The sequence below is a fragment of the Alternaria atra genome (genome assembly GCF_907166805.1).
Source record: "Alternaria atra isolate CS162 genome assembly, contig: 21, whole genome shotgun sequence".
Classification (NCBI taxonomy): domain Eukaryota; kingdom Fungi; phylum Ascomycota; class Dothideomycetes; order Pleosporales; family Pleosporaceae; genus Alternaria; species Alternaria atra.
Window position 1 is genome coordinate 5926306 of NW_025091319.1, and position 24691 is coordinate 5950996.

The window sequence follows — 24691 nt, forward strand, 5'->3', positions numbered from 1 at the left end:
ACCCCTAGAAGCAAACAAATCATCTGGAGCAGTTCCATACTTGGTGGTGTTTGATGGAGTTCCGGCATCGTTTTCGCCTTGTCGAGGATGCCTTCAGGCGGCTAGGCGGCTAGGCAGGGTGACGACGACACTGTTCCCCCACCTATCTCGAACACTTACAGCTGCCTTTCCACCGTCTAGAAAGCATTGACAGTGCTTGGCGTAGACGTTACCGGGCCAAACCCATGTACACGATGAGACGCAAGATGCAAGAGACCAATCAGATTCACAGAAGACGAGGAAGAAGCAGTGAGGCCTGGATCCGCTCGTCAAAGTCTTGGCCTGACAGGAACCGTCGGAGAGTATGTAGCAAGTCAGGCTGCAGGAGTATTGCAGTGTTGATGTTCGCTTCACCGGCGGGAACGCACATATGCGTGTTAGGGATGTGATGCGGGCAAAGTTTCAGCGGCCCAATACAGGAAAGTGCCCGGGTATAATGGCAGCCACGAGCCTCAGGCCTAGACCACAACAACCATCGGAGGCCCGATATGATGTCAAAATGATCAGGGAGCTGTTTGGACGTTCACGCATCTGAGTGTGTGTTTGCAGAATTTGCAGTCGGAGGTCGCTTGGTTTCACGACACACTAGGTCTCCGGGTGCCACATTATCCGAGTCGGGAAGTGAATTGTGAGTTGATAAACATTCGTTTTCCTTGTAGAGGGAGGAATCGTACGATGGGCTGAAGCGTCCAAGAGAATCAGAGCCCCGATGATGCAAGCACGAAAACGTTTTTCAGCAACCTCCGGCGATGCACCAGACTAGGAGAAGCCAGACTGGAGGCGACAAGCTGGATAACGATGGCAGTATTATCTCCAGAAACATTGCTCGACGCATCCTTAAGGAATGATGGAACCCAGGAAGATGACTGACCTGTTTGTGAACCTCTACACAAACAAGGCTCTGCCAGGGCCTTGAAGCCTTCATCAGCCCTAAGCTCGCTTGCCAACTTGGATGTTGGGAAAGTAGAGATCATAATTTCCCTAATTAGGCCATCACATCGAATCTTTGCAGACGGCTGCACGCGATCCGATTCTTGGTTCATGTCGTAAGGTATCCTTGCGAAAAGTTGAGATGCCGGATGCGGTGAACACATGCGTCCAGATGATGTGTTGTTGTGTTTCTCGTATATTTTCCTAGGGTCCCGTACAAAAATGCCAGGGCTGAAACGTGGCAGTCGAGGCCTCGGTAGGGAGATTGACCGGCAAATTTAGACGATGCTTATTATTGGCGCACCTTACCGCCTTTGCATGCCAAGCAAATCCGCTTCGATGGTGGCCCCGTCTAATAAGATCAAGCTAATAGCTTGAGAGCTGCCCGTCGTTGTCGAGATGTTCGCTGAAGTTTCCTCGCGCTCAGGGGCTCCGAGGCGGCCGCTCAGTGGGTCGGTGCCCGAAGGGAAAAGGGATGATCCGAATCCGAACTCGATTACAGCGACGGCATCCTCACAACATCGGACAGCCCTATGCGCCTTAATCCGCTGAGCTGCCAAGGGAGGAGAGTGGCAGTGTTGAGGCACCGAGTACAGTAGTAGCTATAGTATATGGATGGGCTTGTTGAAATCGCATGTCATAAGATCCAAGGGGGCAGCCAACCAGGTTAGGCAATATTTAGGCGAGCACTTCTTTGATGCTTACTTCCTTTCTTTCGAGTACGGTGTACGGCTCAACTGCGCCCCGATGAAATGAGCAATTGACGTCATAATGCTTTGCGCTTACCCCAAGCCTGGGCAATTCTACCGATGCTGCCATGCAGTGGCGCCAGCGAGCATCCGCGATGGTCGCGTGGGCACCAAAAGAGGAGCACGCGACACGATGAAAGATGGACGCGATGATGGTGGAGGCACCAGCATCAAATGGAGACAGGCCAGAGAGAAAGACGATGGGTAGAAGCCTGTGCCTCAGCGGCTTGCGCGCCGCTGCGCAGGTCCAAGCCGCTAAAGTTGAAAAAGTGGGACTTTGATACGCAGTACGCACGCTTTGATCAAGACGTCTGACCTCCTTTGCCGGAACCCGGGCTTCAACGCGAGCTTCTGGGCAAGCACCATCATAGGTCCGGTAAGCATCGAGTGAAGCAAGCGGTCACTCCTCCACTCTCCACTTTTGGTCTTGAACCCTTTCCCCTCTTTTGTTTCCTGTCACTCCTTTACCTGTGTTGTCGACATACCCTCGAGCCCGACGATCAGGCTCCGCGCGTATCCGGAACAAAATACAGCCGACGACTGCAACTACTGTTGGACCACTTCGAGCAGCAGTTGGCAACTTCCTTGAGCAACACGGTTCCCAACTTGATCGCACGCGACACAACATGGCAAACTCCACCTTGCCAGACAACGGCCAATGGAACAGCAAACCAGCTTGGAAGCTGCCAGGATGGTGCGAACCAGTTGTACGTAACCTTAGCCACCCCAGAATTTCTCAAAGCACGGCATACTGACAGGGTTATGCGAGCAGATGGTCGCCAGTATCCTTTTCTTCGCCATGTTCATAACACGAAAACGAGACTTTAAGATCTTCGGCCGATCATCACAGCGGACCGGTTATCTTGACAACACACCGAACGAATCTACAGACCGCCTTCTCCAATCTGATAGCGACAGCGATTTCGACGAGATTAGCGCGACCAAGAACCCCAACGCACCCAAGGTTCGAAGCATCTTTTGCTGGAAGGTCACAACACCCAACACATCGCGTTTCCGACACCATGTACACAGTCGCATACTGCAGCGTTTTCCGTTCTTGATTGAGATGTTCTATTGGGTCATCAACTATGCATTCTACCGCATGACCGCGATCGCATCGGCTAAACTCTTTGCTGGGCGTGGAATCTGGGATGTAGCACAGGAACATGGAATTGCAGTACTGGAAGCGGAAGAATATGGCTTTTTGAGATTCCTGTTCCCTGTCCGGGAGGTGGATGTACAACAGTGGTTCATGCATGGCCATCAAGATGCGCTCACAGTGCTGAACAAGTGCTATGCGCTGATTCACATTCCTGGAACTGTTGGGTAAGTTTGCCGTTGCGGACTGGGTGAAATGTCCACTAACATGTCAAAGATTCATCTGCTGGTACTACTACGTCGCACCGTCCTTTGATACCTTTGCCATCGCCCGCCGAACCCTTACACTGACCAACTTCTGCGCTTTCATGACCTTCGTCGTATACCCATGCATGCCACCACGACTCCTACCTACCGAATACGGCTTCCTCGACACCGTCCGCCACGACGACGCACAAAGTGTATGGATGAGCGGCAAGTTCGTCAATCAACTCGCAGCCATGCCGTCGATGCACTTTGGCTACTCATTCTGCATTGGAATGACCATGATCTACCACTCCGGCCTCTTCCGCCGCACCTTGGAACAGGGCGAAGTACGCAAGAACGCATTTTGGAAGATCTTCTACCTGGTTCTTGGAATCGGATACCCCTCCTTCATCTTGACCGTCATCGTCGCTACAGCCAACCATTACTTCATGGACGCATTGGTAGCTACCTGCTTCGTCTTCTTCTCGTTCCTTTGCAACAAGATCTTTTACGTCTTCATCCCGCTTGAGGATCTTCTACTTTATGTTATCCGGGCGGACAAACCCGTTCCCACGACTGGCGATCGCTTCCACGAGAAGGGTGGTCGTCTTTAGTCTGATGACCCGACTACTTTCCGTTGGCCCTTGGCTCCGGTTAAGAATATTGTCCACTTCAATCTCGTCGCATTTATGGAGCATAGCATTATAGGCGGCGTTGGTTAGAGCACCTGCAAGTTTTACATGTCGTAATTGGATATCAAGCACGTAGCGATGTTATATGTACATATTTTAGATCCGAATTCAGATCATCTCTACTATACTACCAGTTATTGCTGACACCTTCCAGCGTATGCCGGCTGACGCCCGCCAAGACCTGTTCCTGCGTTAGCGTGAGTGAAAGCTCCCCCAGCTTTCGACGCCTCCGAGCTCTCCCGACGTACCCGCCGTCTCCAACCACCACTCAGCACTTTGTAAGTCAATACACGTGTGATCAGACGCGATTTGGACAGAGCGTTACCAAATCTTCACTATTTCTGCTTTTCATGATTCACTCTACTTACGGCAGCTGACATTGGCATTCTGGATAGCTACCTTTGAGCTTTATAGTTTCACTCGCTTTCGCACACTTCCCTTCGTTATCGCATACATAGAAACATAATCGTAATGGCAGATCTCGAGGAACATACCCCGATTGCGGGCACACCTATCGAAGACATGGGGATGGCGGGCGCGGATGACGCTGGAGCTGGCGCAGGCGAGGAGACAACACTCCTGCCTGAGATTGAGCCTGAAACGCCCAAGTTGGTCCTCTTTGCTGAGTAAGTCATGTTCGCATACATGTCTTGGAGCTGAGACGCCTAAGCTGGTTCTCTTCGCCGAGTAAGTCATGTTTGTATATATGGTGGAGGTTTAAGAAGAGGATGCCACTGTTCCGCAAAGCTGAGGCAGCCGTTGCGCGCATCGCCTCCAGCCATCTTGTAGTTTTCATTCTTGAAGGCTGGCGACACGCAAGATGGATGTGCAGCTAACATGCGACCAGTCTCGTGAAGAGTCCTATTGTCGAGGTCGTCGTTGGATCTGGAGACGACCGAACCACATACTCAGCACATGAAGCAGTCCTTGTGAAGTCACCAGAGTTCGCCAAACAGGTTGACAAGTTTGCGCCAGGAGGGGTACGCTACCATGTCTTTACCCAGCCACAAGTCGCTTACTGACAATCTTCAGCCTCGCCAGATCGTATACACAGATTGCGATATCGACGCTATGGGCTCAGTAGTCGAATACCTGTACACAGGCGAATACTTCCCTAAGAGGACGTCAGGCGCACGCGACGCGCCACTCGAGAAGGACCCGCGTCAGCCCTCGACCGATAACGAGGGCTTGGGTCTCCTCGTCCACGCACGCATCTACACGCTAGCCGACCGTCTCCAACTCCCGGAGTTGAAATCCCTCGCACACTCCAAGATCCATCGCACAGCCTCAACGGCAAAGGGCGAGCTCGCATACGCACGCTACGTATACAAGGAGTCCAACCCCGAGGACGCAACAATCCGCAAGCCGGTAGCTGCTTTCTGGGCTACACGCAGCTACAGCCTGCGCCACGACGCGGAGCCAGAGTTCAGAGCCATGTGTCTCGAATTCCCCCAATTTTCGTATGATGTTCTACAACTTGTCCTGGACCAGCAGGAGAAGAAGCGTGGTGGTGATGATGGGCCGAGTCGAAGTGGGCCGAGCGTGGTTCCCGGAAGCACCAGGAAGAGGGCGAGAGTGAGTCAGGTATAGATGCGAGATGTGATTTTGCATCGTGCTTGATTTGTTTTATCGTCCTGCAAAGGTTCTGTTGCTTTCCATGTTGAGGACTTTTCTGATATCCATCGCAGCTCAGTCCAAAGCTCAGTCATTTGGCAAATGTCCAGTTGCGTGGCGCGCCCGGCCTCGGCGAGACACTGCTTCCAGGCCTGTAGGATATATCTCCTGTTCACACCGGTTTCCTTTGTTATATCAAATCTCGTAGTCGTCAGTCACATCTATCGTCGAGCACCAAGCAGCAATCATTATATCCCGACATGTCGAAGGTCCTACTCAGCACGCAGGTTAAGGGTAGCGCTGGCTCAGACCATATATACTTCGGACGCAACACCATGTACAGTGGCCGCTATAGGCGTTCGCATAGCAGGAAAGCAAGGCGTATGCAAAATAGACAATAAGCTTATCGATTTCCCATGTTCGATCAGTAGCTTGCACAATCCGTTGATGGCGCCGTGCCATAGGCAGGGCATTGTTGAGACCAGTGGTTGTATCATGGAGGTCGTTCCGTCAGAGCGTAGTGGTACGTACCCCAGACTTCGTATATGCTAGACATCGAGATCCGAGCAAGCGCTCAAAGCACGGTAGGTTGTACATGCATATCATCACATCCCCCTACATGGCTTCTGAGACATGGCGAACAATCCATGCGAGTACTTGACTGAAATAGGTGTCAAGAGTTACGATTACTTGCATCAACCCTTGCTGAAGAAGACGCTACTGGATGCATGGTGACGTTGACGGGTAGCTTGCTGCAGGGACGGGTGGTCACGTAGCGCGAACACAGAGCTGCGCTACAGAGCTACACATTTGTTGGGACGACGGTGCTACATGCCCAGTGACCTTTGCAGAAGTGTAGAGTCATTGTTGCTTGGATAGGTAGCTGCCAAGTACGGGAGAAGGAGGGGTATGTCCCGCTGCGGGATGTGGAGGGGCATGGTACTTGGGCGTTGGACAACGGGCAAGAAAGAATAAAGGGAAAAAGACGCTGTGAACCTGAAGAGTTTACTAGTCTCTGGTCGTTGAGCCAGTTGAGCGGTAGGTGAAGCTAAAGACGCCGTCGTTCAGGTGTATCGATTGTCAAGCGGATCAAAGGGCTAAAGGTAGTTAATCACGCTAGAGTACAAATGCTCATGGATGTCTGATTCGGGACCTTGCAAAGCTCCCATAGCCCGGTAATTAATAGCACGGCGTCGATCTCATGAACTATTGGCGATGGCTGCGGACAATAACCCTCTGACATCTGTCACCTATCCTTTGGTGAGATCGCGGTCCGGCTATCGACGAGTCGAACACGCCACCCGAGAGTGAGAGGGTCGGTCAAGACTGCGTGAACACGTGGAGGTGCATTGCTGTGCACATGTTGATGATTTAGGAGTGGGTCGATTGGCTGCAAGTTGTGCGATCGTAGACTTTGTGATACAGCGACCCGGTCCCGCGATGCATGCGTAGTGGTGCTTGATCTACAGATGGTAGCCCAAATGCGACGGGCTTGCGTTAGCCGTGCATTGGCTGGAGGTGTTTTGTAGCCACGATTTGCGAGACATGATCACGATGGCAGAAGTGAGGTCTGAAAGTAATGGTGAGGCAGGGCACAAAAGGGAGGTAGCCGCGGTTCAAGCAGGCGATGATTATAGACCCGAGTCTGGCCAGGCACTTCATTTCTCCGAGATTCCTCTTCATCTCCGCAATTACTCTCACATGACAGTCCAGTAGGCAGCTGCAGCGTGCTTCGTCGCTTCTTCTAAGGCGTGGCGGACCCTGCAGAACTGCACAGGTGCCCCGCAGTATTGTGCCCAAACTCTACCAGCTCGTGCGCTCATTCGGAACCCACTCCGGAACTGCGCAAACCTATGCATGTCCTCATCCCGCTGCTTCTTACTTAACAGCCAATTAACCGCCAATCACGACTACCTGTATCCACCGTTGCTCTTTCTTCCTCTCGTCGCCTCCAGAGATGCAGCCTGTTTAGGGAAATAGCTGCGCGTCTTTTGCCTGCACTGTCACGGCCCGGTGGGCCAGCCATCTAGCCCTTTTCTGCACTCACGAGACCCGCTCTCGGGCCTCGCATCGTGAGTCGACGCTCTCCAGCGCTCCACGTACCCTCACATCGTGACCCGCCAACGCACTCGGCGGGCCTCACCGCGCCTCCTCAGGGTTCATCCAGCCACGACCCGCTACTCTTCCATGGCCACCGTTTATACAACACGGCAGCGAGCTTCGGAACGGCGCTTGCATTACAGTTCCGACCAGCTTGAATAAGTCAAGACGCAATCCTTCTAGCGTCACTTGACCTTACAAACTGAACGCCTCGCCCCGAGGCTATCGATTATCGTGTCTCCAAATAATTCCGTCTACCAGCACTACCGGCATTCAATATCTCCTGACGACCGCTTGCTATCGCCCTGCTACCCAACAACAACAACAACAACAACACTCCCATCGCCAACCGTCCAATACCAATACGAGCCTCCCTAGTCGTCACGCTAACTACGCTGATCCTCACATCCAAAATGTAAGCTAACGTTGAGTACTACGCTGGGCTTGGTGTTGATCAATTGCAGACATCCTACATACTACATACTACATCCCACATCAATCCTTCCAACTCTTCTTCGATATACTTTCCACCTGCAACGTATATCGGTAGACTTCGGCAACATATCCACAAGTCCAAATGATCCAAGTGTGTCACTCGGCCCCTCCATACAAGACCGTGCATCCGAGGCGACTCGTACTTGCACCGGTCATTCAAAACCAACAGACCATGGATCCTCCTTCAGCACCCAACCCGGCGGGCGATGCAGGTGTACTACCACATTTCAACAGCCTCAGCCTCCAGGACGCACCATCACCACCAGCCAACGACAACGATCTCGATGTTCTAACCATGTCACGGGAAACCGCCATGAAGTTGATCGCACGCTCCATAGTTGCCATAGCCAACGCAGCTGGCGACGTACCAGCAACACCGCCACTTTCGCGGCCTGGAACGCCTGGCGGAAGGGAAAACCATCTCATACGATCGCACCGACGGACAGCATCCCGGCCAGCGACGCCTATACCCGCCGAGAAGGAGAATCATCAACCTACCGAACTAGCTCCACCAGAAGCGGGTCACGATGAGCCCGTCACTATACACGACATTGGCGCCGGAGCGCAGCCCGAGTCCGTGCAACGAGCCAACATGGCTCGAAAGTTTTTTTCCAAGACGGTGCCTAAAGTCGGTGTCGAGGAGTACATGAACCGAATCCAGAGGTTTTGTCCACTATCTACTGCTGTTTGGCTGGCTGCTGGGTCGTACATGCTGCGATTATGCGTCATCGATAGGAGTGTTCCTCTCACATACCGCACTATGCACCGGCTCATCCTAGCGTGTGCTCTCGTTGCGATGAAGGCACTAGAAGACCACCGGTGGCCTCAAAAACGCTTTGCTGCAGTGGGAGGCGTTGATGAGGCATCACTTAGCCGACTGGAGCTATGCGTAGAGTTTTTGCTATCATTCGACGTACAGATCTTCACACCAGAAAAGCTAAAAGAGTTGACACTCCAACTGCAAAGGGCGGGGCAAGCAGCGACCATGACATGCAGATTACCGACTTCTTTCAACTTGAAGCTGGGCAGCCCAAAAATTCGGAACGCGCAAGCTGTTTGATATGAACGATAAAAGGGCAAGCATTTCCTTATGATTGGATTTTAGGATATCCCCATTTAGCATAACAATGGCGTTTGGGTAGCAAAACACGGCCATGACAGCCAGGGAAGCTTCTGTACTATAGACACCAAGAGGTGTGTACTGGAAGAAACTCAAATTTTTCGACGTGCAAACAAAAGCTGCAGCGAGCCCACTTTTGGCGGTTGATTGTGGAGACCCGATGTTGAGGATTCAGGTACCGGCCCCAAGTGGACAATAGGCGAGTTGATCAAATCATTTGCCGTCCGTTTACGCTGTTTGAACTGTCATAGCAACGATGTATACAGGAATACAGCATGTAGATTTATAGGTTATTGACTCGAAGGATGTATGTTTTCTTGTCATGGTGTTGAGGCGTCGCAATGGAGTGGTGATCCCTGCCAATCGCAGATTAGCGTGCGCGGCAACGACGATCGTCCCCTGGCGCGCCGCATGTTGCTTGATTGATTCCAGACTGCATCCTTCACTCGACACTAACAATCACCGCACAACACCCGTCTCCACTGTTGCCTCGACTCGACGCATCGCTTTATCGCATTGAAGATACGCGTAGATTGCGTGTATCGTGCCCCTCGTTCTGTTACCGGACAGCAGCCACGACCCACCCCTCCACGCTCGCTTTCTTAGGCCACACCGCTGCCCAAACGCCATTCGCTACTATCACAATCCCTCAGAATGACACGGATACTGCTTCCCTTGGCGCTCCTCGCCGCCCTCTCTCCATTCGTAAATGCTGGCGTCAAGTTCACATCACCGGCAGCAGGCGACAAACTTACGGCTGGCACGGCCGTCACGGTGAAATGGGAAGAGGGTGGCACAGGACCCAAGCTTACGGATCTGACGACTTATCAGCTGCAGCTGATTGTGGGAGGCAATCAAGGCTCTGAGCAAGTAGGTTGCCACAAAGCCACTGGTTGCGACGTGTTGGAAGATGCTAACATCGGGAAATAGTTCGTAGTGGGTACCATCACACCAAGCGGTGCATTTACAGCGGGCAACACAGCTTCGGGTAGGATCGAAGCGGGCATGTCTGAAGACCTGAAGACTGCCAATGCCTAGTATGTCTCATACTCAACCTAGCTCAGCAGGAAGCTAACCCGACTGTCACAGCTTCATAAAGATGATCGCAGTTGGAAAGACTGGCGGTCAGCTCGTCACCTATTCCGACCGCTTCCAGTTCTCCGGCTTCACGGGCAAGAACATCCTCAACCCCACTGTCAAGAAAGCCGCTACAGACATCACCACTACCGCCGGGCCAGCGGCCGAAGACACGACGACCGATGGGACAGACCCCGCTGCGGTAGATCCTGCTGCTGGCGATTACGGTATGGAATACACAATGCAGACGGGCCCTACGCGTTATGCGCCCATGCAGCCTGTACCGCCTACAAAGATCACCGCCAAGAACACAAAGCCGCTGTACCCTACAAGCAGCGTCAAGATTGCGAAGACGAAGCTGCCTATACCGAGCGTACAGACTACGCTTACGCAGAGTCAAACATTCTCCGTCAAGAGCATGGAGAACACGGTACGTTACTTGGTGGGCGCAGAAATGCGCCGTTTTCTTGCTATGTGGAGGCTGTACTGATTATTGTTTAGGTTGCTGCGGCTCCTCACGCTACCGACGATATGGCCAAGTACCTCAGACGCTGGCAGGACTAGTGTTCCTTTTTCGAAAAGCATAATCGATCGACCACCCATCTTGACGGACGAAAATGAGCGACTATCCTATACTGTCTTCGACTAATCATACGCGTTGGCGCATGGCGTGGCCGTCTATATATTATACGAAAGATGATGGGATAGGGATTTGAAAACATGGATTGCATCTGACAGCTCGTCGCTCGTATGAACAATTGGGAGTCTTGGGGTATTTTTGATCTATACGGAGCGTAAATTAGGTTCGCGCTGGATAATGATGGCATAGCGGACTGGCGTCTGGAGCTCGGGCGTGCTTACTGGCGTTGAACGACTTGTTGCGGGCTAAGAATCTAGACATGATCATGTAGCATTACGAAAAATAACAAACCGACGTCTGCATGCATAGGGCGAAGATTTGCGACGTAAATCTTAAGACAGTCGGAAAGAATAGACGCACCTTCCTTTTTAATATATCGCGACACGTAGACCGCGGCTACCCGTCAAACGCGTGCGAGCTCACCCCACCACCCCACCTTCCCGGCCTGTGGCTATCGTCGCGCCTAACAACAGCAAAGCTCCTCGAAGCTCCCCCATGCGTGCCTTACTACCTCAAATCAGCCGTTCACTACGACACACTTTACGTGCACGTCAACCATCACCACCAAGACACTCAGCTATCGCAACACCTTGCTTTTATACCTTATCTGCAGAGAGCGGCAGCTGGACCAACGTGCACAAGATGGCGATTGCCGAAAACTATGAAGATGTGCTAAAGGGCAAGTACCCGGCCAAGGCACATGCGAAGAAGGTCGCAGAATGGATCATTGAGAAGGGTGGCGATAAGAACGGGACTATTTATCTAGAGGCGCAGAAATTGAAATTGAACGAGGTATGTGTCCATGGTAATGCTCAAAGTCGTAGCGGAGACTGATATATTCGTCTAGGACAACGATGGCGAGGCGCCATTCCGGTAAGCAGTACAGCGGTTGAAGAGGAGCAAAGGGCTAATTTTTTGATTCCAGTCAGAGACGGTACTTTTTCTATCTCAGTGGATGCGAACTCCCAGACTCATACCTAGTCTATGAGATTGCCACTGAGAAACTCACACTCTTCATCCCTCCTGTAGAGCCTGATGAGGTCATTTGGTCCGGTCTGCCCATGAGCCCTGAAGAAGCCAAAGCAAAGTACGATATTGACGAATGTCTAACCACCAAGGACGTCAACTCCCATTTGGCCAGCCAATCTGAATCCGCTCAATCGACCATCTACGCCATTCCCGAGCAGGTCTCAGATCATGTTACTTTCATTTCGTACAAGGAGAAGGAGTTTAAGCAACTCAAGACCGCCATCGAATACTGCCGCGTCACCAAAACGGATTATGAAATCGCCCTCATCCGCAAAGCAAACGTCATCTCAACAGCAGCTCACGAAGCTGTTATGAAGGCTGCGTCGAAAGCGCAGAACGAGTGCGAGCTCGAAGCTGTGTTCCTGAAAGCATGTGTTGAACGCAACGCGAAGAACCAAGCCTACCACTCCATTGTTGCGGCTGGTGAACACGCCGCAACACTGCACTATGTCAACAACGCTGCACCAATCTCAGACCAGAATCTTCTGTTACTGGATGCTGGATGTGAGGTCGACTGCTACGCTTCAGATATTACACGCACATTCCCTGTAAAGGGTAAATTCACAACCGAATCCCTTGCTATCTACAAGATTGTTCTGGATATGCAACACCAGTGTATCAACGCGCTCAAGGCCGGAGTTGTGTGGGACCATGTCCACGAGCTGGCTCACAAAATCGCCATTAAGGGACTCCTGGATCTGGGTATCCTGAAGGGTGACGCAGAGGAGCTTTTTAACAAGAGGATTAGTGTGGCGTTCTTCCCTCATGGTCTAGGTCACTACCTTGGAATGGATACTCACGACTCTGGCGGCGATCCCAACTATGCGGACAAGGATATCATGTTCAGGTATCTGAGGAAGAGGGGAACCTTGCCTGAACACAGCGTCATTACCGTTGAGCCTGGTATCTACTTCTGCAAGTTCATTATCGAGCCGTATCTCAAGGATGAGGAGAAGAAGAAGTATATCGATGAGGGTGTGTTGGAGAAGTACTGGAGTGTGGGTGGTGTGAGAATTGAAGGTACGTTAAGATAATGAGGGAAGTCGAGGGTATGCTAACGTTTCACAGATAACGTTCTCGTTACTAAGGATGGGCATGAGAATCTGACGCCAACGGTCAAGGAAATTGATGATGTCACTCAGCTAATCATATCTGGGCAGTAGGAGGGGCATTTCTCCACTTAGTGGATGTTTACTTGAAGGATAAAATGATTCTACCTACTTGAGCCATCTCCATCTCAAGCTGTTATATTCCCACTTTTCCACCCCTGAATCTCATCCAGCGTCAAAACATACTCATCTCCGTAGATCCTCTTCATCAAGTCCAAGCTATTCCACTCTCCACCAGTAACATACTCGCCACTCCATACAGCAAAGAAGACCCAATCCGCCTGGTAAGCCTGCAACTGCTCCGGCTCCATCAAGCTACCAATCTCCGCCGCAGCAATCATCTTGGTATCATCCGTAAGCTTGATAAGGTCGTTGTAGGTAGCAGAAATCGGCCCGTGGTCACCCTTGGAGTACGTATCCGCAGATACGATATCCACAACATCAGATCCGGGGTACCAATCCGGATTCACCGAGTTCCAGACCCAGACCAGGTTGTTGAGAGAGTGGTGAACAGTCAGGCGTTCGTAGAGGATGTGGTAGAGCTTCTTGCATGCTTCGGGACCTTGGGCGCCCCACCAGAACCACTTGCCCTCTGCTTCGTGTAGCGGGCGCCAGAGGACGGGTACACCGGCGTCTTGCAGCTTCTTCAGCTGTACGGCGATGGTGTCGATGTCCTTGATGAGTGCCGTGTAGTTTGCGTTTGTGGTATCGGCTAGTGCGTCCGCGATGTTGAAGTCGGTAGCTTCGGTGTAGAAGCCGCGGTACCAGGGTTGGGCTTCAGTGTCGTAAAGACCGGCTGGTGCATTCCAATGCCAGACAACGGTGACCATGCCGCCTTTCTCTGCGAATGCAAGCGCGTTGGTGGTTTCGTTGGACGAGGCACCCTTGGCGATGCGGCCTTCGGTGTAATCCATCATGTCTACGCCGAGGATGGCGGGCGTCTTGCCCACGTTGGTTGTCACCCAGTCTAGCGAGGCCTGGTCGTATTGGCCTGATAGGATGTTCTTGCCGTAGATGCTACCCAGGTAGCTCATCAGGGCTTTTGCGTCGGCGTTTGCATTCGCGTTGATGGGGACGGCTGTGATGTTGTGTGGGCCTCGCTCTGCGGAGGGAGAAAGCGTTATGGCGTCGATGAAGTAGTAACCCCAGTTACTCTGGATTTCGATTGTGTTGTTGGCGTTTTCCTCAAACAGGACTTGTCCTGCTGATACGGTTGTCCATTCTTTAGTGGCTGGCAGGCTGACTTGCGACCCGGAACCGCCGTTGAGTACAATGTAGGTTTGCTTGTCGCCGTTGGGACCATTGTAAATGAGGCCGAGATCGTACAGGCCAGTGGTGTTGGAAGGAATGGCAAACGTAACTTTGTCCGTTGCGTCGGAGAAGCCTTCTACATATCCGGAGCCTGAATTATGTTAGGAGTCTATAGTGGAATTTGAGAGGGTACATGGGAGATGTTTACCTGTGTAACCGGCTACCGAGGTACCTACTGTTGTTCCAGACAGGACTGCGTCCTCGGCCTGGTAGGTCACAGTTTGGGAAGCTGCAAAGCCGAAGAGTGCCGCCAGGGCATATGTAGAAGTGAACATTGTATCACCGGTTTGGAGAGCTCGCCAGTAGATACCCAGATGACATGATGAGAAGCACACATTATATACTACGATACTCCACCCTCTCTACACTGAACGCTGATCCTCAATCTCAATCTCCAGCCATATCCACTCTAACCCGGAAAGTTCGGAGCAGCGTCTCCATGCGCGATATGTCAATTCATTTGTTTCGAAACATTAGCGTGTGTTGAAGCCATGAACGCATGACTTGTAACATCACTCCACAGACGTCTCCTAGAAAGTAGCTGTCAATCCCGCTCGCCGGGTTTAGACAGTTGATCTTCTGACTAGCTGTCCGTAGATTAAAGGGATCGTGTTTGCCCGGACTAAATGCCGCCAATGAGGGTATTCGCTGTCGGCTGATTAATTTATGTCCGCGAACGTCTCTTTTCGTGCGTATTCTCGTATTATACGCGCTACTCAACCTACGCCACTGAGACATAACTTGAAGCAACTGATGAAAGGTACTATGTCTTCAGAGTCACGACACGAAATGCGAGGATAGTGTGTTGCGATGAGTTGAGGAAGATGCAGTTGTGAGAGTATAGCAGGAGATCTGACACCCCAACTAAACCGCGCTGGGCGCTAGCGCGTAGCGACCGTTAGGAAGACTCACACTCGTTGCCTCAATCAGCATAGAAGATCACGACTCCAACGATCCATCTTTCCGATCAAAACCTACCAAACATCAAGCGCTCGTCAATTGCTCCCAGTATGACAGAGGCGGAACGTCCTAAGATTGGCGTGGGTGTCATCATCCATGATAACGCGGGCAACATCGTTATGGGTGAGCGTGCAGGCTCCCATGGCGCAGGGACCCTTCAATGCCCCGGAGGCCATCTCGAATACGGTGAATCGTTCGCTGAAACAGCTGCAAGGGAGGTACTGGAGGAAACGGGGCTTGAGGTTGGCCATATCAAATTTCTGACAGCTACGAATGATGTTTTTGGAGAGGGGAAGCACTACGTGACGATTTTCGTCACTTGTACTATTATTGGCGAGAACAGGACGCCTATGGTAAGTTCTTCGTTGTCCTGAGATCAACGACAGTAAAATTGCTGAAGAGCTGATGAACTCGGCAGCCGATGGAACCGCACAAATGTGCCGCGTGGAGTTGGGTTCCGTGGACACAGATGTGGACTTGGGCTGGAGAGCAGGCAAAGGCTGAGCAAGAAGGAAAAGAGGTGCAAAAGAATATGTTTCTGCCGCTGGTCAATCTATGGAGAGAATATCCTGAGATGAAGGACGCGCTCGTTGGGAGGTGATGATGGCTTGATCGATAGCGCGTTTCATCTGGTTTGCGTGCCCCGTGGTATGTCACTCGTCACTCTATTTGCAGATGCCTCACGAACCACAACAGGATCTCTGCTTGCCAAACATACATGAGTTGTTGTAACAGAATATGTCATAAGCCTGCCCCCAGGGCTGCATGTTCCATTCTGTAACATTCGGCTTCCGTCCTTTCACTAGATGTGTCAATTGTATCTTCAGATCCTCTCTATCAAGTCACAGCGAGACTACTCTGTAACAATTGACACGACGAAGAAATACCTCGAATTGGCGATTGCGGTTCGCGTCACCACGTCCTGCAGCTATTCACGATAGGCTCCGCCACACCATCGCACGTAGGAAAGAACTACCTCATCTAGGATTTCCGGGCCTCAAGCCATCTGGGGACAAGTGAAAGCTATATGTAGCATTATTGCGTAATATCGCCCCATTCAGAAACCTCCAGGAACAGGCTCCGGTACAACAAGCAGGGGTGTTAGGGGCGGCGTTTGCGACGTTCACCTCGTAAGGCTAAAATTTCCACGGAATCCTGAAAGAACGCAGATGATTCCAGGCGAAGAGCTCGTCATCGTTATCAATAACTGTTAGTGACTTTGCGGCGCTCGTTCTACTGCTTTTCTTACGCTGTGCCACTCTCACTCGACTAAGTTTTTATGCTATCCCTTCTCGATTCTCTGTTCTTCAGTTATTACGCTCTTTCTATACCTTCAGATACTGTCGCTCGACGGCATTCTCCAGCAATCGCATTGAGCGGATAATTTCTCGACTATAGTACTGTAGCGCGCCGAAGTAGGTTTTGAAGATTGAGATATCGTTCAATCCACACTAGACCGCGCCTGAACACTGCTCGAGGCCTACAGCAGCGCGCAGGTATCGCCTCAACGCTATTTAGACACTCTGTCAGCTCTAATACCATAATTCCTTTGTGACTAGAGGCCCCCCATCCGCCGTACGGTAGCTATGTTGCCAACTTCCATTCTCACTGCCAGCAGCTTCATCGCTCTTGGCCATGCGGTTCCTCTTCACTTCCATGTCGCAACATCTACCACCCTAGCGCCGCGAGCTGCTTACGTCACATTTGGCGGGGATGGATCGATGAGCGCAGGATGGCCAAAGCAGACCGAGTGGATGTCGTTCGACGATGCCTGGTATGTTTTCATCAAGGAGATGGCGTATCGTATACTGATCTTAGTAGGGAGGCCAATCAGGACTTCATCAAGGTTTCATGCAAACATGACGGCTGGGGCGACAACAACAGCGACGCTGGGACGCAGGCTATCAGGGATAGCATCAAGACAGAGTCCGAGACTTCCGGCGTCCCGACAGAGCTCATCCTCGCCGTGATGATGCAAGAGTCTAAGGGCTGCGTTCGTGCTCCAACCTCTCAATCCGACGCACACAACCCAGGTCTTATGCAGGGCGCAGGTACTGCGTCCTGCCATTCTCTCGCCCAAGGTCCTGTATCGCCATGCCCCACTAGCAAGATCCGCGACATGATTCACGAAGGCACTGCAGGACAAGGGTTGAGAACGAGTCTGAAGGAGTCGCTCGACGCCTTCAGTACCACCACGGACGACAGCAAGTACTACAAAGCGGCTCGTCGCTACAACTCTGGCTCTCAAGTCACAAATCCAAACCTGGGTCACAGCGCTACAGCATGCTACGCTTCTGACATTGCGAAACCGTCTAATCAAGCCTTTCGGGGAGAGCAGTTGCGACAACAATGCTATCGCTGGACTTACCAAGACCGAGGGCCGCGAGTCCTACGAGAACGACGACGACCAGAAAATCGACCTCGATCAACATCAGACCGACAACAAACGACCAGCTCCAAAAGAACACGGCGATAATCAAGGTAGCGATAGTGGTATCTGGGACACCAGCATCACCGGTGCTGCCGATGACTGTACCAAACACTATGTCCCTAAGAAGGGCAGTAACTGTGAGTCTGTGCCGATCGCTTTCACCAAGTTGCGTCAACTCAACTCGAAGTTGAAGGATGATTGCTCTAACCTCTGGGCTGGATATCAATATTGCATTGTTACCTGAACGTAGACTATAGTCGAGCAGAGAGGGCTGGACCATTGATGATATCGCATTCGTTTTCGGGCGTCTGGTGCTTTGCTCACATTCTCACGACTATTTGCCTTGTTCGTGTAAGATATCTTCGTAGTACTGTCAAATAAGTCAGAATGTGGAGATTCTTAGGTGAACCATGATCTACCTGGCCACATGCGTACCCAATACGATACCATCATCGTTTATGATTTGCTGCTTCTTGTGACTAGACTTGGTTTGTATGTAGACTCTCGCAACGGACAGCGCAACTACCCCCACAAATTTGACACATACATTGAGGCAAATGTGGACGGTACGTTTGAATGAGATGAAGCTCTGCAGCAATGTCAGCTATAACAACATGCACTACGACTTCAAGAAAGAACTTTCACGCAAACATTGACAAGGCAAAGACAAAAGAGCTCGATGAGAGAACGTCTAAGAAAATGAATTAACTGAGAGGGTATATTCATGAATCATGTCTCGTTGTCATTATACAGGACACTGATCCCAGTCAATGTCATAAAAGGTTCGCCACATGAAGCCATCGCTCAGGGCACTCTTGATCATCCCCGCAGAAAAATTACCACACTAAGTTCCATATGCTTGACTACTCCATCTTCATCAAGCCGCAACGACTACTACTCAGAGTTTACCGCCGGATATTCAGCTGCTTTCCTGGACCTTCTTGACGATGGCGACAAGCTTGTCGAAGAGGGGCTGTCCCTTCTCGATGCCGTTGACCTTGGTGACGACGTCCTCAGCGGAGTTTTCCTTGAGGATCTTGGCCAGCTCCGCAGACTCTTCGTCGCCCTCGACGTTCTGGAAGCGGTAGGCCTGCTCGACTGCGCCGAGGAGAGCGTCGACCTTCTCACCTTTCTCAGCCAGCTGAGCGGCGGGGCCGATGAAGCGTTCCTTGCGAGAGAGTTTCCGGAGAGGAGCGCGGCCGACACGCTCGACATTGTCCTTGAGGACGGGGTTGGAGATACGCTTGATGATCTCCTCGACGTATTCATCTTGCTCCTCTGTCTTGACGCCGTGCTTGGTGACAATCAGGTGGGCAGTCTCCTTGACAGCGTCACGGACGATATCGTGGAGCTTCTTGTTTTGGAGAACCTCGTGGATGAATTCAACCTTGTTCTGGTGTCCGTAGTAGGCGGCAGTGGCGTGGGAGGTGTTGACGGTGAAGAGCTTGCGCTCGATGTAAGGCTCGAGGTCGTCGACGTAGTGAATGCCCTTGACATCCGGCTTCTTGCCGCCGTTCTCGAATGGCTTCTGCTCAACACACCACTCGTGGAATTTCTCGATGACAACGTCCAGGCCAGCGTTGGGAGGCTGCTGTGGGACAATGCGGTCGATAGCTGAGTTGGCAAAGCGAGCCTTGCTGTCGATGTTCTTCTTGGTCTCTTCACTCAGCTTGCCCTCAATGAAGCCTTTCCATGTAGTTGTAGCGTTGATGGCGTTCTCACAGGCGATGACGGCGATGGGATAGTCGAGCTTGCGGGCCTCAATGGCCTTGGCAACGGGCTCAGCGACAAACTTGAGAATGTTGGGGCCGACAGCGCAGGTGACGACGTCGGCGGTGGCAATCTCCTCGACGACCTTGTCCATCTCGTGCTTGGAATTGATAGCGCGGTAGTGGTCGATGGTGAACTTGCGCTCGCCGTCATCACCAATCTCGGTGACAGTGTATGTGGAGGTCTTCTGGAGGGACTCGATGATGCTGTCCATGACATCGACGAATACGACCTCGTAACCAGAGTTGTGAAGGAACTCGGCGACGAAGCCACGGCCGATGTTACCACCGCCGAAGTGTACTGCCTTCTTCTCGTAGGGCATGATGTGGGTTTGGTAGGGGATATGTGGGAGGTTCGGGTATGTTTAACTAGAGGTTGAGTGTTACTTGGGTGGTTTGGGGTTGAAGTGAGGTGTAAGAAGTTAGAGGGTTGGGTGAGGAAGAGGGGTTTTTGTTGTGTTGATGGTGGAACAAGAAGGCGCGTTTGGCGGGGTACATGTAGGTAGCAGGTGCTCGTGGGATTTGCGGGTAACGTATGCAATTGGACAGGACTTACTTGGCCAGAAGGTTCTCTATGTGGGCGGTGTGCAGGTGAGTCTCGAGGTGCAGTAGGCCGTGGGTGAGAGAGGGGGAACAAGTGGTGTTTATGTTGAGGGCGCCCAGCGCGAGTGAAATGGCTGCAAGAGTCCCCGCAAGGTGCGGTGACGTTGATGTGGACACTCCGATTGGCCGCTAGGATCCAATCGAGGCAGGCACGAACCGCGACACCGTGCAAAAGCAATCCCAATGGCGTGGGTATGTGATTGACGTGTCGCTTGAAGGCTGATATAGTAATCCAGCAACATGAAGTTGAAAACAATATATTAATACCTCAGTGGTGGTGATGCCCAACGTCTTACCTGACCGAGTCTCGCGATGCGGAGCCTTCTCGGCCGTGGAAGCGGCTCCAGATCTTGCAACTCCCAACATTATGCTCCGCCTCGATCGCGCTTTCTGTGGTGTGGATGGGACTATAAATGTCGTACGTCATAGCGTGGACAGTGGCCTTGTGGAGACGTCGCTTCGTTCTCCCGCCTTTAGTTGCGCCAAGCCCGACCATCCTGCGTTGTCCATCAGGGCAGCCCCGCCGTGTAACGAGAATCGTGAAAAACTGTGCCGCAAAAGATCGCGATCGCGTCCAAGTGGGTATCTCGTGATTATAAAGATTTTATTAAGTTCCGATAGTTCGAGCAAGGGTATAGTTTCCGCAGCCCCAGTTTATGCGTGGATAGCTTGTTGGACGTGCGGGTACACGGCTATCATGCGGTGGTAGAGATCTGGGTGCTCGCGCATAAGTACCTCCGGATCCCACGCCATCGCAACGAAGATTGTATCGATACCGCTGCTCAAGGGCGTGGTGAAGATGTTGCCTGAAACGGTTTAGTACGAGCTTCGCAAACGTCTTCAGGCGACTTACAAATTTGAAGACCAATCAGGAAGGAGAACGCTACTACAACTGGGGTGTAGGCGCCATCCGAGTTGTAGGCAGGCGAAGTGAAAATAAGGTAGAGGTAGGCCAGAAGCGCGCAAGCATAGGCGATGAAAGTGGCTCCCATGGAAAGCACCGGGCCGATCAGACATTCATTGACGAGCGCATCAATACCACGATCCTTGATCATCCTACCAGAGTTAGCTTTAATGTCTCCAGATTCACGAGAACTTTCTGCACTTACTTCCAGGTATCCTTCGCAGCAGCGACATAGCTCTTTCCGTAGAGCGCAATATAGCTGAACGCGTATCTGTTCAAGAATTCGACGGCCCAGTTCAAGATGCCAATTAGGCAACCCAAGATGCAGAAGAGGATTGCGCCGACCATATTGCCGTCACTGGCCGCATTGCGCTGAGCAGCCGAGCAGATCTGGCGCAGGAATTGGATAATGGCCACAAGCAAGCTTCCGAGACTGATGCTGCCGAAGCTGTAGGTAACCGATCGCTTGAAAGCTCCACGAGTTGCACCCTTCGGCATAGAGTTGGGGTTGAAGTACCAAGAGCCGTATACCCCAGAGATGGTTGTGTGGATAGTGTTCTTGAGCCACCTGTACCTGTTAGTGGATGAATACGCCCGATTATAACTGCTGGTACTTACTCCGAGATCCAGTACATGGCGAAGGTAACGAAAACGAGCAAGCCAATGACTTTGCCATTTCCACAATCACCGACACCGTTTCTGCAATTCGAATTCGCGCCATTGGGTGTATACTGGACATAGATCGACACCAAAGTGACAGAGTACCATGCGCCCAAAGCAGCGGCAAGCAATCCTCCTACCAAAGATACGATGTAGGTGTGTCCGTACTTCTTTGACACGTCGATGGCAGTCTGCAGCATAAGCACGCTGAATGGAATCCTGGGAATCCAGCTGATGAAGCAGAAGACGTAGAAAACGCTGAAAAGCAGGAAAACTATGCCTCCTGACCAGTACCTCCTTGACAGCATGTAGATTGCCGTAACAAAACCGAAGACGATGTTTAGTATGCCAGTAATCCAGATGAATTGCTTGGTGAACTTGCGCGCAGCCCACATGTATGCATAGCTGAAAACGGTGGCTAAGCCAAGGACGAATGCGAAGAGGATGATGGTGTTTGAATTGAGGGCGAAGTTGTTCGTGTCGCCGCCGTAGATGCCTCCGCTATTGGTTCGCGCTGCATGCTGCGTCAGTTTTGCAATTTATTGGTTTCTTGTCCTAGGAAGTTGAGTACTTACAATAGCCCCGAATCGAAATCGCGCTGACTGCGACATAGCCGAGAAACACTGCAATAAAGAGCAGTCCCGCCCACAAGTCGTTGTACTTGGGTTTGTCGAGCTTGAAAGTCTGTTCAAAGCTTTGTTTGTTGTCGCCGTAGCCATTCTGTTGATAACCTTCCGGCTGCTGCATCGGCGGTGGCCCTTGAGGCGGCGCATAGTTCTGGCCGTACTGAGGTGGTTGTTGTCCATACGGCTGACCCTTGTATGCGTCTTGCGGTTGCTGGGGCGGCGCACCCCCAGTGTAGTAATCGGCGGCTTCACCTCGTTGCGCCATTGTGACGATAATTGATGACTTCGTTGATAAACAAAGGATACGAAGATGACGGGAAAGGGGAAGACGAAGCTGTAAACAGAAGTTTGGGCAGACTAGGGCCGATGATGTATCGCGGCAGGTGCTAGTGAATTCCCTTTTGCGACGCAATGGAACCATTGGTGTGGCTGAAGATCAACAATGCGGCTAGTGTGCATCACATGAGCGTCATGTCAAATAGCACAGATACCTGAGCGCTCAATGTCGTGGCTGCGATCCATTGAAAGACGCCATCTACGGCCTAGATCGCGCGGCTGGGAAGCTTGTTTGATGGCACTGCGGGATGCTTGCCGACGATCTTGTTTTCAGCGCAACAACTTGTGCATTGCTCTGCGCATTGGTCCATCAGCTCGCAGCCTTCCAACGAGAGGAGTATGGCGCCGATTCATTATTACTTCCAAAGCCAACAATAACCAATTATCGTCGTCTTCGCATATGTTCTGTGACAACTGTACGCGTGGCTGAAATTCTTGCGAGCCGATCGACCGTCTTGGGTTTCGCGCACTGTTGCAAAATCATTCCGCAGCCTGACTGAAGATGCCGAATTTCCGGTGTTGTTTTGTTCCTTTCATCAGGGCGATGCAAGAACAATGCTCCATACCGAGCACGGTTGACGGTATCGCACAATTAATCGGCCATCATACCAGTATTGCAGTTACGGAGATGACCACGATGGATGTGGGTAATGGCTGACATGCAGATATCCATAAGTACGATTTTCGCGTCTGGCATGCTCTCTGTCGTCACCAAGGGATGAAGGAATTTGTGTCGCATCTAACGCCTGCAAAGAAGCTTATCTTTATAGGTTGTACTACATGCTCTTAGGTAGAGGTATGCATGATCTTATGTCTTATTACCCTGTTAACATAAATCGCTGCAGATACCTCTAGGGTGGGTGCTTGATGCGACGCGCATTCTTTCACCCTCTGGTGTCACTGCTAGCTTTAGTTTTTTCACCGTCAATCATTTTCTTCCTCTCTCCATTTTCCCTCTCTTTCCGATGCGCCCAAACGTAGAAGAAGGGATACACTGTCTCTGGCAAAAGCGTAACAATCATTCCGCCAATACTCCACCAGTTTCCAACGTAAGACCAGTTTTCTGGTATATTGACGTATCTCCAGATAAACACCAAGAACGCTGTGATGCATCCAAGATATCTTGTAATCCTAAATTCGTTAGTGCCTAAGTTTTGCCATCCAAGATTCCTCTCCATCCAGACTAGAAAGAAGACAGTCCGTCACCAGAACAAATATTGACATACCAGATCTCTAAACTCTGGCCCTTGGTATCCTGTCGCTGAACCAGATACAAGATTTGGCCCCACCCAATCGGCAACTCCAGATACAGCCCTGTAAAGAACGCCGTCTTCTGTTCCCTCTCATCCGGCCACACCTTCCCAACCCACCACAAGCATGCCGCCCAAGCCGGTACCTGCCACAGCAGCTTCACCACCGTTCTCCTTCTTTCCTCGGGCTTGTACGCATACTTGAGCGCCACGGTAACAAATGTGATATCGAACAAGAGCCACACAAAGAAGCAGGCTCGTTGGAAAGTCGTGGTGGTACAAACATACGCGTAGTAAATCTCATATGCCATGGTTGCAGAAAGAAACTGCACAGTTCCGGCTAGGTATCGGTCTGAATAGGTCCGGATGGTGTAAAACATGTAGCAGAGTGTGTAGAGGATGCCACAAGCTATGATTAGGAAGTCGGTTATGAAGAAGTAGGATTCTGGTGGGTTCATGGCAACGTCAACGGATTGAGGGATTAGGTGGTAGGACGACCATTCTCGGGATATCTCGAAAGGCATGTTGGACTAGGCTGGCGTTCTAATAACGTTGATGGTGGTAAGACTGGGTATGTTGTGGGATTGGGGTAGTCGTCGGAAAGAAGGATGAATGGTAGCAACCCCTCAAAAAGATGATAGAGGGACGAAAGAACAATCACGATGCGAAGAGGTGGATTTTCTCTTCCATTAAATCCGGAAAATACTGGGTCGTGGGTACATCCTAACGATGAAGTCAACGCTGACGTGCCAAGCTTCCGTCATGTTCCGAGTAAGGCGAACTTTGCAGACGGTGGATCCGGAGGCCTCCAGTGCACCCTCCACGTATGCCGACTCCGCCTCCGCCGCGTAGTAAGTCCCCATGGGCCTTAACTTTTCGCCCGATATTCCAACTCTTGCCTAC

General features: G+C 51.5%; 9 protein-coding genes across 9 annotated transcripts; 5 read left to right on the top strand and 4 right to left on the bottom strand.

Moving 5' to 3' along the window:
* Nucleotides 1–2344: 2344 nt before the first annotated feature.
* Nucleotides 2345–3676, top strand: ALTATR162_LOCUS2400 (uncharacterized protein; the record flags this gene model as incomplete). The annotated part of the gene is made up of 3 exons (XM_043310004.1): nucleotides 2345–2425; nucleotides 2491–3044; nucleotides 3094–3676. The coding sequence occupies 3 exons, from the start codon at nucleotides 2345–2347 to the stop codon at nucleotides 3674–3676; spliced, it is 1218 nt and encodes a 405-aa protein (XP_043165939.1).
* Nucleotides 3677–4225: 549 nt separating this feature from the next.
* ALTATR162_LOCUS2401 (uncharacterized protein) lies at nucleotides 4226–9023 on the top strand (the record flags this gene model as incomplete). The annotated part of the gene is made up of 6 exons (XM_043310005.1): nucleotides 4226–4380; nucleotides 4602–4734; nucleotides 4787–5285; nucleotides 7847–7883; nucleotides 7933–8006; nucleotides 8056–9023. The coding sequence occupies 6 exons, from the start codon at nucleotides 4226–4228 to the stop codon at nucleotides 9021–9023; spliced, it is 1866 nt and encodes a 621-aa protein (XP_043165940.1).
* Nucleotides 9024–9737: 714 nt separating this feature from the next.
* On the top strand, nucleotides 9738–10724 carry ALTATR162_LOCUS2402 (uncharacterized protein; the record flags this gene model as incomplete). Its single annotated transcript, XM_043310006.1, has 4 exons — nucleotides 9738–9953; nucleotides 10014–10120; nucleotides 10173–10590; nucleotides 10662–10724. 4 exons carry the CDS (start codon nucleotides 9738–9740, stop codon nucleotides 10722–10724), a joined length of 804 nt encoding a protein of 267 aa, XP_043165941.1.
* A 718-nt stretch (nucleotides 10725–11442) lies between these two features.
* Nucleotides 11443–12992, top strand: ALTATR162_LOCUS2403 (uncharacterized protein; the record flags this gene model as incomplete). Its single annotated transcript, XM_043310007.1, has 4 exons — nucleotides 11443–11592; nucleotides 11648–11673; nucleotides 11726–12849; nucleotides 12898–12992. 4 exons carry the CDS (start codon nucleotides 11443–11445, stop codon nucleotides 12990–12992), a joined length of 1395 nt encoding a protein of 464 aa, XP_043165942.1.
* A 74-nt stretch (nucleotides 12993–13066) lies between these two features.
* ALTATR162_LOCUS2404 (uncharacterized protein) lies at nucleotides 13067–14524 on the bottom strand (the record flags this gene model as incomplete). The annotated part of the gene is made up of 2 exons (XM_043310008.1): nucleotides 13067–14340; nucleotides 14398–14524. The coding sequence occupies 2 exons, from the start codon at nucleotides 14522–14524 to the stop codon at nucleotides 13067–13069; spliced, it is 1401 nt and encodes a 466-aa protein (XP_043165943.1).
* Nucleotides 14525–16795: 2271 nt separating this feature from the next.
* ALTATR162_LOCUS2405 (uncharacterized protein) lies at nucleotides 16796–17884 on the top strand (the record flags this gene model as incomplete). The annotated part of the gene is made up of 3 exons (XM_043310009.1): nucleotides 16796–16983; nucleotides 17031–17434; nucleotides 17484–17884. 3 exons carry the CDS (start codon nucleotides 16796–16798, stop codon nucleotides 17882–17884), a joined length of 993 nt encoding a protein of 330 aa, XP_043165944.1.
* A 675-nt stretch (nucleotides 17885–18559) lies between these two features.
* ALTATR162_LOCUS2406 (uncharacterized protein) lies at nucleotides 18560–19732 on the bottom strand (the record flags this gene model as incomplete). Its single annotated transcript, XM_043310010.1, has 1 exon — nucleotides 18560–19732. One exon carries the CDS (start codon nucleotides 19730–19732, stop codon nucleotides 18560–18562), a length of 1173 nt encoding a protein of 390 aa, XP_043165945.1.
* A 934-nt stretch (nucleotides 19733–20666) lies between these two features.
* ALTATR162_LOCUS2407 (uncharacterized protein) lies at nucleotides 20667–22467 on the bottom strand (the record flags this gene model as incomplete). The annotated part of the gene is made up of 5 exons (XM_043310011.1): nucleotides 20667–20818; nucleotides 20866–21068; nucleotides 21122–21484; nucleotides 21535–22090; nucleotides 22152–22467. 5 exons carry the CDS (start codon nucleotides 22465–22467, stop codon nucleotides 20667–20669), a joined length of 1590 nt encoding a protein of 529 aa, XP_043165946.1.
* A 1254-nt stretch (nucleotides 22468–23721) lies between these two features.
* On the bottom strand, nucleotides 23722–24312 carry ALTATR162_LOCUS2408 (uncharacterized protein; the record flags this gene model as incomplete). Its single annotated transcript, XM_043310012.1, has 1 exon — nucleotides 23722–24312. One exon carries the CDS (start codon nucleotides 24310–24312, stop codon nucleotides 23722–23724), a length of 591 nt encoding a protein of 196 aa, XP_043165947.1.
* Between the last annotated feature and the right edge of the window lie 379 nt (nucleotides 24313–24691).